Source organism: Pectinophora gossypiella, chromosome 18, assembly GCF_024362695.1.
Source record: "Pectinophora gossypiella chromosome 18, ilPecGoss1.1, whole genome shotgun sequence".
In the NCBI taxonomy this organism is placed as follows: Eukaryota; Metazoa; Arthropoda; class Insecta; order Lepidoptera; family Gelechiidae; genus Pectinophora; species Pectinophora gossypiella.
This window is the reverse complement of record NC_065421.1, coordinates 2,898,095-2,915,379: the sequence shown is the minus strand read 5'-3', so window position 1 is coordinate 2,915,379 and position 17,285 is coordinate 2,898,095. Positions and strand designations below refer to the sequence as shown.

The following is a 17,285-nucleotide window of genomic DNA, read 5'->3' as shown; positions in this document are numbered from 1 at the left end:
GATACAAATTACTTACATAATTATCTTGCTGGTTTTTTGAGGATTTTGTAGTAGGTAACAAGATTCCTTTATATTAGGTACTAAAAGTAAAAGTTCATTTTAGACCTCGAGCTTTTGAAAGTTATTTGAATCCAACTATAAACTAACCAACTCGTTGCAAGCAAAACAGTATTAAAACAAGGCAAATGGCAATAGACATAACGAACTCGGGCAAAACAAACAATTTCTTGTCGCTGCGAACCAGAAATTGAATTGCTTTGTGTACGGACAAAAAGTACAGCAACAGGGTAAAACGGCCATATTCGGACGCCCACAAACAAAGCTTCAATAAAATATGTGGGGTGCACAGGGCAAATTTATCGGAAACCGCCGATGGGAGAGCATGTCGAAACATGCATTTGGTCTGGCCACTACTACTGGCCGTCCGTCCAGTAATCAGAAATCAGAATCATTTATTCAACGTTATTATCATGGATGGATGAATTGGAGATGTCCTTAGAAAAGGTTTAATACGATCTACTCTGAACCGGCGCCGCGGCGTGCGTGTTTGAAGCGATTGATGAATGTGGAGGAAGCAAGAGAAGTGTGTCAGGATCGAAGCAAATGGAGTTCTATAGTCTCTACTTAGCCCGATGGGAAATAGGCGTGAGTTTATGTATGTATGTATCATGGATAAACTTGTTGAAGGTCAATATAAATTTTTTGAATTTACATCATTTCGCAAGGCGTTATAGCTGAGGAGAAGAAATGACACTGCAACAGCAACACATCTTCAATAGTCAATAGCCCATTTACCCTAGTGCACTTCTAAATACTTGCAAGAGCGTAAGATGAAGCCATACCTGGAACCATAATATTACACCGGTCGGATACTATAAGGCCTAAGGCAACTTGTAAACAATTTATGATAATCGATAGTGACAGGGATAAAAACCTATGGGTTTGACATAAATAGACATGTCAATCCTATACATTTATGTCTGTATATTGCTGGACTGGGAGGGAAAGAAAAAACAAATGATGTTGCAGTAAGATATCACATCATCACTAATTTATGAGCCACTCTCTTGTCGGTGTAGCATTCTCCATTCTTGTCTATCAAAGGCCAATTCCTTCACTTCCTTATAAGACACTACGTTCGCATTTTCTTTAATCTGTTTCATGTAAGCTCTTCTTGGTCTTCCTCTTCCTTTTTTCTTTTCTTTTTTCTTTTTTTTTCTCTATTTTCTTTTTTTTCTTTCTTTTCTTTGCAGTAAGATATACATATGTAGCCGTTATATAGTTAGGGGCAGGTATAAATATCTCGTAACATACAAAAGTTAAACAGGTCTCTTAAATAGGACTCTAATTAAAACACGGCTGTATTTTAGTGATAATCATAAGTGACTATTCTACTGTGACATGAAGAGCGCGTTCATCTGCTTCTGTTTCGGGTAAATCGTTAAAACAGACAGAGAGATGGTGTTCTTTCTAAAATCCTGGCACTTACTTTATATAAAGGGGACAGGCTGATCACCTACGGTTCATCATATCCATCTTCACTTCGTATCAAAAGCCTTTGTGGCTTAAACAAATTATATACCTCTATAATCTATATATATATAGAATGTGCAAATGCTATTGAGAATCATGATTAATAATTTAAATTGTAAAATACGTAAAGAGTAAAACTAGTAGTAAATAATAACATCAGCAAAAACAGCGCAGCCAAAACAACAAACTTTGCAATTCAAATTTTCAGTATTTCGTTTGTTAATGAGAATGAGTTATACAAAATTACAAACACGATTCATAGGTCGTTGGATTCAAAACAGTGTCGAAAACAATAGTAATGCTACGATTAGACTGATGTTTGTTAAAACTGAACCTTTAGGTGAAGCTGTAGAGCCTAAAATTGATGCGTCAAACGAAATTCACACACCAAAAATTCTAGAAATTCGAGCTAACCTGGTGCGGCCCGGTGAAAATAATTAATTTCTACCAAATCCATTACTGTTGAGTGCTCTGGCGTGAAACTGTTCCCAAACAATAACTCGGCTCTTTAATAATCATCAGAATTGTGCATCCAATTGTTTACTCTCAATGATTCTCTCAAGTTAATGATTTTAAAAATGCCTTCAACAGCTGCATTGAAATTATAGTCTTTGTGAGGTCATTTTCGCGGTCAATACTCTGCTACTTGGCCATTAAATGAATTGGCCTTTTCTGTACTTAAATAATTATAATTAAGTAAAAGTGCTCTAGTCTAGCTGTTGGCAACCAGATATTACTGTAATTGTTAGTTTTCCTGGATCTTACTTGGTAGTGTAAATAAATTATTGAAAAATCTCTCTTTTCAATGCAACATAACGTATCAAAGAGTTTGGGGAAAATCATCGTATAAACATTGCCCGTTTCTATTTAGTATCTCTTACGATGGAAAGCAAGCCTTGTGTCTAGCGTAGCACAGCCATCAAACATCGATACCGACCCCGCCGGCGTGGTCGAAAATTTCCCTTATTCAGCACTTAAGTCCATTGAATCCTCTCATAGACGTCCTGAGCCGATGTTCGCGCCTAACTGGACACGCTCAGGCCTGTTATATCTGTGAAATCCCTCAGCGCTCCCCATTTGTCAAGTCACTAGTTAAATAGTAGTTACTTAATGTCATTTACGGCAAATCTACAAAAAGTCACTTAAAAAAAACTATCAAACAGGGTGATAATGCATATATATGTGTGTGTACAATAGTGTACAAATACATTTTTTCCAGGTGACACCCTATTACCTACCTACAAAAAAATGAATTTTGGACTTAGCATAAGTTTTTAGGTTCGAACCCTGGCCTGGTACCTGACTTACGCCAATGAGTTATTAACTTATCTGAAGTGCAGTTTTCACGATCCGGTTCACCAACTATCACATTGATCTAACAGAAAGCTCAGTGACACGTGGGTAGTTGGTTCATCTTCCGATGGATGTACCTCCGACTACTCCAATTAGGATATAATCGTGGGCTTATGATTATAAAGCTATGTTTTTGGTGTATTTCTTCCTAAGTATACCACGGTATCATGACCGCAGCTAGCTGACAGAAGATAAGGTGGTCCAAGCAAATACGGGATACTTTTGCGATTAAAACTGCAGCTATTGAGGCTGCCGAGAACATGTGAAGATTTAGCCTCGAGCCATTACTCTATATGAGGGCGGGCAGCGAGCTGCTGATGGTGTTATGCGAGATGTAACAAACTAATAAGAAATATTTAAAGTTAAACAAAAGTGCTGATTCCGGCACACATCATCTTAGTTTATTTTAAGTTATACGTGACATTTTCTTATCCGCCGAAAAGGAAAGGGACGGGTAATCGGTAGGGATACAAATTATGTCCGTCATTTTTAGGCAGAAATTTAAAAAACTCAAAATTTTAAATTTGCTGATAACCCGACAGAATTAATTTGACCGCACACGTCGGACGGACTGCATATGAGCGAGATGCCTATTTAATACGCCCGGGTTATTTTTTCATTTTAAAATTAACAGTTGTCAATCATCCATCCCTTTCCTTTTCGGCGAATAAGAAAATGACGGGTGTAACTTAAAATGAAATAAGGATACGTTTGCAGGAATCGGGGCCAATGGCGTTTGGATTTTAAAAGAACATTCGGTGTTACGACTTCAAAGTAAGGCCCAAAGTGCGTTTAAAATGTGAACCTCATTTTTAAATATGGTTTCCCTCTTGCTTTCTGCCCTGCAGAACATTTTTTGACGCGAGTGGGATGGCGCCCAGTAGTCTATTTCAAAACCGTATTAGGACTCCTGTCCTCCGTCTCCGAATAGTTACTGCTGCCCACTGTCAGTTTCCAAGTTACAGTCCCTGTGACTCGCCTCAAAAAAACTATAATATTATAAGAAAATAACAAAATGGTTCATTACAGTAGCACTGCATCCACGTAGGACGTCTAGTGGGCGCGTTATCTCGATCGAAGCTCTTTGAGCCTTGCGCCTTCGGCCACAAGGAACCGAGCTGAATTCCACAGACCACATCGCCTGCAGTCACTAATACCACGACATAGCAGAGATATGATGTGATAATGAAATGTGTCATTTCACTATAATATTAACGACCTCCGTGGTCCAGTGGTTGAGCGTTGGGCTCACGATCCGGAGGTCCCGGGTTCGAATCCCGGCGGGGACCTATCACAAAAAAAATGTCGTTACATGGGCCATGTCAGGGGCCTTTGGCGGCTCTATAATAAAACTGGCACCAGGGTTGATGAGGTTGGTTGGCACCTCAAAACTCCCACGATAGAAAAATAACTATAATATTCTTAAACAAATAATATTCTTTATTTTCATAAAAGCCCCAGACTACTAGCCAGTCATATTATGCCGTTCCTAGAAATATTCCAAAAGTGAGAATGTTCTCGTTGTATAAGCTCTTGGATGGTAAGGACACTGGATGCTCTTCTTTTTTAAATTGTTCTTTATTGTACTCTGGTTTACCTAAAGGTTAGATTATAAAGGTCTTTTTACATAAGTTTTTCGCTTTTTACTGCCAGGACGGCTCCCAAAGTGGGAACATTTCCCACATACCTCCACCAATCCGTAGAGCATATTCCATGCTCCAAATCCCCTCCGGATGATAGAGGGGAGGCCTGTGCCCAGAGTAAAAGAAATTTAAACAACTTTAAAATGGGAAATAAGATCACAAAATAAACAATACTCATTTATTATTAAGCTTTAACTTTTCGAACGCGAGAACGCAGATCTCAACCAGACACAATGTAAAGTATATTGTGTCTGGTATCTCGGCAGATGAGAGGTTATCTGTTCGTTTTCTACCAAAGCGATGCCAAGACACCAACTAGCATCAGAATAAATGACACTTGAAGTCCAACACTTCCTCCGCTCAAGTATCCGAATCTCCTAGCCTGATGGATCAGGTCAATGACCGAATCCATGGCTTCTTCGTTATTAGGTAAAATCTGATCAGTGGGCAGTAGGAAACCGAATTGACCTCTATCACGAAGTTCATAGCAGTATACTATAGGCACTTGCAGATGTTCCTTTACCCAGTCTACGCTGCCACCAGTTGCTTGATCTGGAAAGAGATTTAGGTCATCATCATGTACTCATTGAATAGTTTATTGTTTACAGAAACAAAGACATAAATCATCATCTCCCTAGAATTGTCCCGTTTTTCACAGGGTCCGCTTACCTAACCTGAAGATTTGACAGGTCCAGTTTCTTACAGAAGCGACTGCCTGTCTGACCTTCTAACTCGCGAAGGGAAAACCAGTCCAATACTGGTTAAGTCACATACCTCCGAAAATGCATTTCTCGGGAATGTGGGTTTCCTCTCCATGTTTTCCTTCACCGCTGAGCTCGTGATAATCATTTATGATTCAAACGTGAATTTGAAAACAAATTCGACAATCATTGGCTTAGGCCTGTGCTGGATTCGAACCTGCGACCTCAAAATAAGAGGCAAGCGATCTACCAACTGGGCTACCACGGCTACAAACAAAGACATAAATACTCACAGATGGCTTCGGCAATATTTCCAGTGACGTACTGTGTTCCATATCTGACTGAAAGAGCACCCATTGCTCTTCTGCCGATGTTCAACTAAAATCAAATAATTATAATTATTTGTAAAGTATGTAAATGAGGAGCTCGGTGGCGCAGCGGTAAACGCGCTCGGTCCGCGATTGTTGAAGTTAAGCAACTTCGGCAAAGGCCGGTCATAGGATGGGTGACCACAAAAAAAAACAAGTTTTCATCTCGAGCTCCTCCGTGCTTCGGAAGGCGGTTAAGCCGTCGGTCCCGGCTGCTTTAGCAGTCGTTAATAACCATCAATCCGGACTGGGCCCGCGTGATATTTTAAGACCCAATCTCGGCGATCTCCCTATTCATCCATAGGGAAGGCCCGTGCCCCAGCAGTGAGGACGTTAATGGGCTGATGATGATGATGTAAATGTCATAAAACCTAAAAATACCTACTAGTTTTTGTCTCATTTGCTCAAGATATGAATACTATTCAAATTCTATCACGTTAATAAAGTCAATTTAAAGTGAATCGCGATCTGAACGTCTAAAGAGGCCACATCGAATCAATTCATCTAAAAAAACGATATTGCAATACGATATTTGCGCACTTACTTTTGTATGCTTGAACATATTATTATTTTTTATTATTCATGATTATATTAGATGTATAAAATCTCAAATAGCAATATTGGATTTTAGGTGAATTACTTTAATGAGGTGTTTTCAACTTTCTGATCACTATGTATGTATCTTACTTGACTAAATGTATCTGGTAGTTGATGGGCCTGTGAAATATCAATTAAAATTTGTGTGTAAGAAAGATGTTAAACTAAAACGCTGAAGAAAAAATATTATATTTAATGTCAAAAATGCCAGCGTATGAACTATGAACAAAATGAAAAATGTTCTGAACATAATTTTAACACCAAATTTCAGGCAAGGAAAGTTTGCAAGGTATTTCACAGTCCATTTATCCTCTGGCAACTATTTAACTCTATTTTGAAACTAAAACTTTTATATTTTAAACCTGCTGGGTCCTGAAGCAGTACATGTACTCAATTTTCGTGAAGTTACACTATTCCAGGTTGTGCCTTCGTCCAGGATAATGGTTTTTAGTTCCTACTATCAGATAGAACAACTAGCTTACATAAAAACGGGTTCTTACCGTGTTTAAAATAGGTATATGAGACTCCCGATATTTCTACACTGTTTCAAGTGCCATGATCACGGGATGAGATTGGAGTGGAGTAAAAATACTTTACTTACTACTAAAATACTTTAAACTTACTACTACACTTTACATTTTTTACTTTTTTTCTTTTTTACTTAAATTACTTTACTTTTTTTACTTTTTAAATTATTTTTTTAGTTTTTTTTTAATTAATTTGTGTATTTGTGTATAATAAAGCGATATTCCTTTTTTAAATGAATTGATTCAATGAGGCCTTTTTAGACCCACAGTGCTCTGTCCTCGGTGCCAGCTAAGTAAACGGGAGCAAGCAGGAGCCATCGGATAAAAATCTATTATTTTAATAAAAAATCTTCTTTTATGTATATTTTCTTATAAGTACCAAAAATTACTTACAGTGTCATGATAATTTCCAACAGGCTCCGTAGTATTGCCGAAGGGTATAAGCAGAAGTTGACTGAAGGAGTGGAACGACAGGTACATGTCAATGTCTCCGACAGACCTGATGAAGCTGGAGAGGGACCTGGTTTCTGGCTCGGAGAAGGGCCCCGGGCCGGCGTAGATGTCACTGGCAGGGTTGGTACTGGCACCTGATACTGTTAAAATCAGAATACTGTTAATGTTAGAATTGATTCTGCAGGCAAAAGGAGAATAACATAAAAAATCTCACGATTCTGTCCCAATTGGGATGGTCGGAGATACATCCATCGCAAGAAGAATTTAGTACCCACAACTCACAGAGCAATCTGTTAGACTAACGTGGTTGGAAGTGAGCCGTATCGCCGTAGTCGCGCCAACTGTGGTAGTGAAACTGTGTGTGTGGGAAGAAGGACGATACTTAAAAGTTCTCTCTCTCTCTCTCTCTCTTTACTTAAGAGCTGCGCTCTTGTCGGTGGAGTAATCGCCATTCCTCTTGTCTTCCCGCCAAATCCTTCACCTCCTGGTACGACACGACCTACACTTTCTCTTTTATTTGTTTCATAAATGTTCTCCTAGGTAGACCCCTTCCTCTCTTCCCTTCAATTTTTCCTAAACTAACTTCAAAGTTACAAACCATAAAAAGGAAAATGTTTGAACTGGCTTTATGTCTTTAAAACGACAAGGGCTAACGCTTACTTCTTTACCTCTTGATATATTTAATACAGATGTAGAAGTTTTTGATTCATCTGGTTTTGTAATTGTAGATACATATAAATATGGTACATACAGTTATATTGGTAATATTTATCTTTACTTGACTCAAACTGAAGAATGTATTTCAGATAATTAGTAATAATATGTACATACCCAGCCAGTTGTTATTCCAATTTCTATTTAAATCGACTCCAAAATTAGTACCGAAAGGTCGTCTATTTTTGCGCCACATTCTGAACTACAACAAAGATAATGATATTAGCGATAATAAAGGACACCATAAAGTCATGAGATGGGCAGAACCACATATCAGAAGACAACTTGTAGCCACTATTGATACGAAGTCCTAAGATGGATATGATGAATCTTATGGTAACCAGAGATCATCAGCCTATCGCCATAGTGACTCAATCCCTCTGTCGGAGCTTGCGTTATTATTAAAGTGAATGCAGTAAAAACATAAACCTTGGTGATGGAAGTGCATAAATGATGTAAATGTTATCTTAAAAGATAAATTCTAAGACCTTAAGAATCAGTTCAGAAGTGAGTATCAGCAGGAAGTAGTTAAAAAAATAAATAATAGTACATTGCATATAGATCTACATAAGAATGACGTAAAATATATCTTAGAAGATAAAGTCATTATGATGTCTAGACTTAATTGATGATAAGTTATATAGTAATCTAAGATAAAATACATACTTAAGTAAGAAGCAGTTAGATAACAAGAAGAGTCACTAGATGCGTTTGATATAGATGTAAATGTCTTGAAATGACGTGTCTGTTTCTCCAACTCGTAATAATCTGGGAATCTTCAAGGCTAGAGTGAATGGGCTTTTGATAGGTAAGCGTGATTCGCCCTAGACCACATCGTCAGTTACCATCAGGTGAGATTGTGGTCCAACGCGAGCCTCAAAATCATCATCTCCCTAGCGTTATCCCTATTTTACAGGGTCCGCTTACCTAATCTGAAGATTTGACAGATCCAGTTTTTTAACAGAAGCAACTGCCTGTCTGACCTTCAAACCCGCGAAGGGAAAACCAGTCTAATACATGTTAGGTCACATACCTCTCAAAATGCATTTTTTGGGAATTTGGGTCAAACGCGACCCTATTTTATATAAAAACAATGCCGTGAACATGTGATCCATGTCCACACTCTTTGTGAGAATCACTCAATCACTCTTACAAAATACTTATCTGCTTCCACAAACAATTCCATTAGGGCACAAATAAAATTATAATAAGTACATTAGTATCAAGAACCTTTACCGCTAAACAAACAAATTGTAGGTATGGCGCCATCTATTCAATAAAAAAAGTGATTAGCTGATCCCGCACTCTTAAGCGGCTAGCAGGTCTTAACAACTAATGCACACGGCTACAACAGACGACGATTAGTTGGTCTTGACATTGCGCACTTTGTTTTAGATGCGCAAGTGTTACAAGGCAAAATTGCTTTATAGATGAATTGCTTGAATATGGATTTTTTAAACCCTAAAGCTGATTTGAAACTTACATCAGTATGAGTCCAAACATAACCATCAGGGTTTGCAACAGGGATGATATACCAATCAAAATCTCTTGCTGCAGCCATAGTATCATTGTCAGTACTGGTCAATAGTTCGTTAATAATATAACAGGCAGTAGACATTGTAATCCATTCCCTGGAATGCATTCCTGCTTCGACAAAAATGATTTTTCTTCCTGGACCATGGGAGATTTTCAAACCTTTGATCTGACGGTGTTCATAAGACACTCCTGCAACAAATTCTGTCACCACATCTGGGTAAGTTCTGGCCATGTCTGCCATCCAAATGTTAATGTCGCTCAAATTATAATAGGCATCCCATGACATGCTTCTAAGATTATTCCTTGTGTAAGTTTTTATGGTCTCTTTGTCGATAGCTCTGAAAGAAGTAAAAATGCAAATTAATAATTGTATGATTTACAATAAAAATTATCACTGTGCAATATGGATTTCACCAAATGTTTGCATTGTCATCGAAATACACTTGTATTTACCTATCAATCTACACAAAGTTAAAGTCAAAGTACTTCGGGTGGTGTTTAATGTCTGTTAAGACTGCCAAGACCATGCTCAAGTCCATTGTTTTTAACTTATTTAAAACAACCTTCACATTGACATGATCTTGAGGGCAATCTCGAAGCTGAGATTAGTTTATTAATACTTATTAATACACCCACTCCTACTACCAATTATATTAAAAATAATTTTAACGAGAAGATTGTTTATTACTTATATAATATTATGGGAGAAGCTAACGAAATGATATTCAAAAAGCATATAAAATAATATACAATATTAGATAGGGAGTAAAAGTAAACAAACAAATACTTACTCTTGAATATTAGGCATAGTAATTTCATATTTTATTCCGTGAAGGCTAAGGAAGTGTTCCAAAGCTACCTTGTTCATGGGGCTGGTCATAATACTAACAAACTCAGCAGATGGCACAGGATCCGTCCAGAAATCATAATTTATATCACTATTCTGAAGATCTTGGAGTAACTTTATGTGGTGCGCATCGTCCGGTACAACTTTGAATAAAGAAAAGTTGTCAAAGCGGAACGGCTCACATAACACCGACGTTAAAGATATAAATAAAGTTAAAGATAGTAAGACTCTATTCGCCATTTTAAAATAAATATTAAATAAAACAATGTTTTATTTAAAAATCCTTAGCGTACTTGCACCATGCAAGTACGTTGACAATGATAAATATAAGACACCGTTCTTGAATAAATGTAACGTTGTAAAAATATCAAATTCTTGAATAGATAATAGTAATCATAATGATAGTATTAATTATCGATAAAGATTTTATGTCGAGATTAGCTTATCGCAAATTAAAGAAGCGGATTACTGAAGATAAGAAAAATAAAGCGAAAAATTTCAATGAATGCTAATACATCATCATGATATTTATATTCATACCATAGAATACGGATTATTTTTTGTAAATTAAGTGCAAAATGTATCTTTTATTGCACCAAACAAAGTTAAACATTAGCACACCCCTGAAACTTCACACAAACAACTGTATTATAGACATACACTGCACATTGACGACGTTATCGTATACGCGCAACTATGTGTGACATATTATTATGAGGGCTGCCAATTACAATAACTAATTTAACCGAAATTTACAAAACAAGCTTTTATAATCATCAGTTAACATTTTATTTATGTATTTACCACACAAATCACAAAAAAAATTTTTTAAACAATGAGGGTTCATAATAAAAAAGGCACCACATTTGCCTTTAAAATTCACTGAACTAGTTAATTGCATTCACATTATGATTACATTCAGCTCTTAGCCTAGGTTCAATTTTATTGCAAGTTATTAGCATGTTTTAACGAAGAATCACCACGAAAAATAAATATTATTTATAGGCGCCGTGCAGGCGTACCCAGCGCGGGAAATTACTTTGAGATCAAATATTTGAATCAGACGAAAGAACATCGGTGTCCAATTTCAAAATTCCAACATAATCTGAAGTGATATAAAATAAAAATAACGGTCCGCGCGCAGCCTTCAAGATTCAAGACGGATTAGGTAAACCTAGCTCAGCCGCTGGTGGGGAGCAGACAGTTGCCTTTCTATACGTAGTATTATTTCTTATTCTATGGCATAAAGGAAGGAAAAAGTACCTTTTATCGTAATACGTTTGGATCGTTGAATTAACAAGCAGCTATAGACAATTAAACTCATTAATCTTTGCAAAATTTATTTTCGTCCTGATACTCTTTATAAAACGAACTTCAATACTATCAAAGCCACCATTACAATCGAAGCTTGAAGACCACTTCCACTGTTCATATATCCAAATCTCTTAGCCTGATGGATAAGCTCAATAACAGAATCCATCACCTCAAGGTGGTTTGGCAAAATCTGGTCAGCAGGTAGGAGGAAGCCATTGGTGCCTCTGTCTCGGAGTTCGTAACAGTATACCAGAGGAACACGAAGACTCTCCTTAACCCAATCTATGCTGGTTCCTGTTGCTTTATCTGTAAAAAATATTTCTAAGATATGTAAAAACCACATTACTTGAATTTAGTAGTTGTGGTTTAGCAGTTGGACGAATGATTGCCAGTACGGATTAAACTAATGGTTTTCGAATTTGATTTTGCATTCATCTTTGGATCGTAAATGGTTATCACTTGCTCAGCGGTAAAGAAAAACATCGTGACAAAACTCACATTATCGAGAAATGCCTTCAAGAGATAAGTATATGACGTAACCTGTAATTGACAATTTTTTGTCTTCGGCTAGGAAGATCAGACAGACAGTCGCTTCTACAAAAAACTGGACCTGTTAATTCTTCAAGTTAGATTACTTTGTGAAAAATGGAATAGTCTTATGGAGATTATGAAGTTACAGCCGTTTCTTAAATTTTCTACCTTTCAATTACCCGTCGCTTTTGAAGGGAGGCCTGTGCCCAGCAGTGGGACGTCTATAGGCTGTTTATGTTATTTAAGAAAATTTCAGGTACTTTTAACTTTAAATTAGGAGGTGTCAGCGGGAATCAGGAACATTGATATATAATAAGAAGTTAAAAATGTATGGAGCTCATATTCGAAGTACTAACAACTTACAAATAGCTTCGGCAATGTTGCCCGTAACATATTGCGTTCCATACCGAACTGACAGCGCCCCCATCGCTCTTCTACCGATATTTATCTGAAACATAGCAATTTTTGCAAAGTTTACAATCTAGTACATATTTTTGTTGAGAAACTTCCGTGGCCTGGGATTTAAACTTGGTATGAACGATGACGTTGCTTGGATCATTTTGAAATTATTGCAATATTATTATACCATTTGGTTTATCTACTTATCGTAAAAATGTACGTTTTTCTCATGAATATAAGGAATATCGATTTACTTTTTGGTCCCTTCTCTGTTCAACTTGAAGGAAATACCTTAGAATGCGTTCAAAAACTGTTTAAAATTGGGATCATGCCAGCCACAATTCCTTCTAAACCGGCGAGCTTTTGATGAGACTAAAAGACGCGAAAGTACTGTGACAGTGACAGGATCGTAGTAAGTGGGATTCCGTAGTCTCGGGCTATCCCAACTATGGTCTATGAAACTTGCACGGTTATTTTATTTACCAGCCAGTCGCCTATACGTACAGGCAATTCGTCATTATTTTGAACACAATTATTACATTAATATCGTGGTTAGAGCGTTAGACTCACGATCTGGAGGTCCGGGTTTGATTCCCGATGGATACATTGTCGGAATCACTTTGTGAGACTGTCCTTTGTTTGGTAAGGACTTTTCAGGCTTGAATCACCTGATTGTCCGAAAAAGTAAGATGATTCCGTGCTTCGGAGGGCACGTTACGCCGTTGGTCCCGGCTATTAGTCGTAAAAAACACCTACACCAACCCGCATTGGAACAGCGTGGTGGAGTATGCTCCATACCCCCTCCGGTTGATTGAGGGGTGGCCTATGCCCAGTAGTGGGGCGTATATAGGCTGTTTATGTACGTATGTATTATTTGTCAATATTATTGTGTTCAACATTAAGTTCAATATCAAGAGTACATACTGTTAGCGATTTATGGCTTCACTTGTATCTCATAATACCAAAATACTTACAGCGTCTTCATAATTATCCAAAGGATCGGTGGTGTTCCCATAAGGTACCAGCAGAAGTTGGCTGTAGGAATGGAAAGAGATGTACATGTCGATGCTATCAGCTATGGTTCTGATGAAGCTGGACAGTGTCCGGGTCTCAGGCTCAGAGAAAGGTCCAGCACCTGGATAAGTCTGAGCATCTGGATTTAGACTGACTCCTTCAGCTGGAAGGAAGAGTTTTGTTACTTTTCCATGCTATTAGGTGAAAAAATTGTCAAAATTATGCGATTCTCTAATAAAAAAAACAATTGGGTAATCGTTTTTGATTAAGTATCTATAATTTGTTTTCAGATTTCCTTCTACAATTTTGCAAAAAAAATCTAGGTATAAGATTTTTTATTAAGTTCATTAACCCAAATACATTTAAACGTAGCTTTTAATAGCAATGTATAATAATAATGAAACTCAGAAACATTCACAAGACATTTAAAGGAATAAATAAGCGTAGGTAACGAATTCACACATGCTTACTTCACCCCACTGCTACAGCGCAGGTTGTGGGAGGTGTTTGAGCTAGTAGCCCGGAACCAACGCTACAAGTACTAATAAACTTACCCATAAAGTTGCTGTTCCAATTCCTGTTCAAATCTACGCCATAAACGGTGCTTGTAACTTGACGCCTATTCTTTCGCCACATTCTGAACTGGAATACATTTTTTTTTAAATTATTTTATATAAAAAGGTACTTACACTAGATTTTAGATTTTAGTTTTCAAGTGTCAGAATTAAATTGGCTTAAACAGCTGAACGTCCGCAAAAAAACATACTTTTGCAAGAAAATCAAGAATCCTGTTTTATTCCCATTGGCCACCACCCTGTTTACCACCACTGGTGGCCCGTGACACACGACATTAAATATTTTCCCATCCGCCACCAGTGGTGGTCTACGGGAACAATCTTTTTAGGGTATACCCATTGGCCACCACTCTTGGCCACCACTGGTGGCTAGTGACACTACATTAAATTACATTCCCATTGGCCACCTTGATAACTGAGATATATTATTAATTATTTAGTATTACTAATATATAAAAAAAACAAATATTCTTGTTTTAAAATAACATTTATATTATTAATTATTAGCACAGTTTGAATCAAATTATAATTAAATATAGTATTGTAAATATTGCTATAAACAAAAAGTTAAAAAATATATTCATTGTTACTACACTCTGACTATTAGGAACTTTCTATTGCTGATTATTGTTTAAATTTGTATGTAGATGAAACATAGATAAGTATAAAACAATTGTTGTAAAACATGTGATTTAAACTGTGATGATAACAATTTTAAATTGGTCCTATTTACAAATCAATGTATGTATTATAATTCAATTTTATTTTAATTTTTAAAAGTCTATTCGTTGTTGATTCTGTGACTATTAAGAACTATCTATTATTGATTATTGTTTAAATTTGTATGTACATGAAACATAGATAAGTATCAAATAATTGTTGTAAAACATGTGATTTAAGCTGTGATAGTAATAATTTTAATTTGGTCCTATTTACAAATCATTGTATCATACATGTGATTTAAGCTGTGATAATAATAATTAATAATATATCTCAGTTATCAAGGTGGCCAATGGGAATGTAATTTAATGTAGTGTCACTAGCCACCAGTGGTGGCCAAGAGTGGTGGCCAATGGGTATACCCTAAAAAGATTGTTCCCGTAGACCACCACTGGTGGCGGATGGGAAAATATTTAATGTCGTGTGTCACGGGCCACCAGTGGTGGTAAACAGGGTGGTGGCCAATGGGAATAAACCCTTACAATTTTAATTCAGATAAAAATTTTGTACACAATTTTTTAAACTGAATTGAAACTAGCTTGTCTATTTCGTAGTTTGTTAACGAATATCACATCCGAATGTGTTTTTTTAGAAAAAGCACGATTTTCACTATAAGGCGACGAAAAAATAAAGAAAGATATAGGTTAGGTTAGGTTAGGTACCAACATATTTTGTAAAATGTTTTGATACACACACGACTTGGACAATATTCACTATCTACTTCATCGCAATATGAACTGCTGAGAGCTTTCAGCTGGTAAACGAGATTTATGGAACTGCATTTTAATTAAGATTAGTATTCGGTTTTACTACAACTTACATCAGTATGAGTCCATACATATCCATCAGGGTTAGTAACTGGAATGATATACCAATCAAAATTCCTTGCAGCCGCCATAATTTCTTCATCATCACTTGTCAATAATTGACTTATAATATAACATGCTGTTGTTGGCGTTATCCATTCTCTTGCGTGTATACCACTCTCAATAAATATTACACGTTTACCAGATCCGTGGGATAGTTTAAGGCCTTTGATTTCTCTGCCTTCATAGGAAGTGCCTCCGACAAATGAAGTGACGATGTCAGGATACGTTGCAGCCAAATCTGCCATCCAAGCTTCGATATCATTCAGCTGGTAGTAGGCATCCCAGGTTAAAGATCGCGAGTTTCTGGTGTAAGTTTTCACATTTTCCTTGTCTATCGCTCTGGAATATTAAAAATTGCGGGAGTCAAGGGTTGTTTCATTACTTGCTGATGGAGTGTCTTATAGCAGTAATTTTATTTTACATACATAATTATCATCATCATCATCATTCATTACTTACTTTACATCGTGTAACTAATTTCCTCTACTTTTTATATTATCCACACAATCTGGTACAATACCTTACATTCTCTTTAGATGTTATCCTCTATTATGATTGTGAACTGTTGTGTTCGTCTTTAAAATAAATAAATAAAAAAATCCCTTAAATTATCAAACACTTATCAAACATTTGATAGAAATGGGCATTACTGATGAAAATTGTTTTAATATGAAACATAATTTAATATAAAACAAAAAACCGACACAGGGATTGCGTCCTCTAACATGATGGACTGATGTTATGGGCGATAGGCTGATCCCTTATCACCATAAGGTTCATCATATCCATCTTAGGACTTCGTATCAACAGTGGCTGCAAGTTGTCTTTGATTACTTGTGGCTCTGCCCACCCCATTTGGGATTACGGGCGTGAGTTTATGTATGTATGTAATTTAATATAAAAGTCAGTAGGTACTTACTCTTGAACATTTGACATGGTAATCTCAAATTTTAGGTCATTAGCGTTTAAAAATCCTTCCAGGATAGTCTTCTTATCAGGGCTGGACATTACGTTAACAAATTCCGAAGTAGGCAATGGATCGGTCCAAAAGTCGAAGCTTAAATCAGTATTTTGCAAATCTTGGAGTATTTTGATCTGTTGAACATTTTCAGGTACAATTCTATACAAAGTATAATTATCAAAACGAAATTTTTCACCTGACGCAAATGCGAAAAGTAAAAACGAATATAAAATCTTCATTTTGCACCAGAGCCCTGAGGCCTATGACTTCATTACTAAAAGAATGCGATGGTTGGTTTATATCAATACATCTTTTATGGTCTTAATTATTTAGATAAAGTTTTATATCCCTCTAAAGATATGTGTGTCTATTTGATATAGGGTCATCACTTTACTGTTATGTGTAAAATAACATTATTAAAAGCGTATTCTTCTTGTTCTTAAAATAAGTGAAAAAAGTCCATCTGCAAAAGTTAATCGATTAATATAAATAACACTAATCGATATTAATTTATTTCATGTCTCAGTAACAGTTGTTCAAAATAGATATCACAAAAATTATCAACCCTATTGATATCTTTATAGCTAGCTGTGGCCACTATTACAATAATACTTTTATAAAGACATTTAT

The 17,285-nt window shown here is 36.4% G+C and overlaps 2 protein-coding genes across 2 annotated transcripts; both read right to left on the bottom strand.

The window, feature by feature from the left end:
* Positions 1–4,693: 4,693 nt before the first annotated feature.
* On the bottom strand, positions 4,694–10,618 carry LOC126375283 (zinc carboxypeptidase-like). Its single transcript, XM_050022216.1, has 6 exons — positions 10,217–10,618; positions 9,373–9,763; positions 8,007–8,091; positions 7,116–7,315; positions 5,524–5,608; positions 4,694–5,081 (listed from the first exon to the last, which is right to left on the bottom strand). The coding sequence occupies exons 1-6, from the start codon at positions 10,510–10,512 to the stop codon at positions 4,819–4,821; spliced, it is 1,320 nt and encodes a 439-aa protein (XP_049878173.1). The 5' UTR covers positions 10,513–10,618; the 3' UTR covers positions 4,694–4,818.
* A 981-nt stretch (positions 10,619–11,599) lies between these two features.
* On the bottom strand, positions 11,600–16,946 carry LOC126375284 (zinc carboxypeptidase-like). Its single transcript, XM_050022217.1, has 6 exons — positions 16,614–16,946; positions 15,646–16,033; positions 14,085–14,172; positions 13,491–13,693; positions 12,481–12,565; positions 11,600–11,892 (listed from the first exon to the last, which is right to left on the bottom strand). The coding sequence occupies exons 1-6, from the start codon at positions 16,892–16,894 to the stop codon at positions 11,633–11,635; spliced, it is 1,305 nt and encodes a 434-aa protein (XP_049878174.1). The 5' UTR covers positions 16,895–16,946; the 3' UTR covers positions 11,600–11,632.
* Positions 16,947–17,285: the final 339 nt, after the last annotated feature.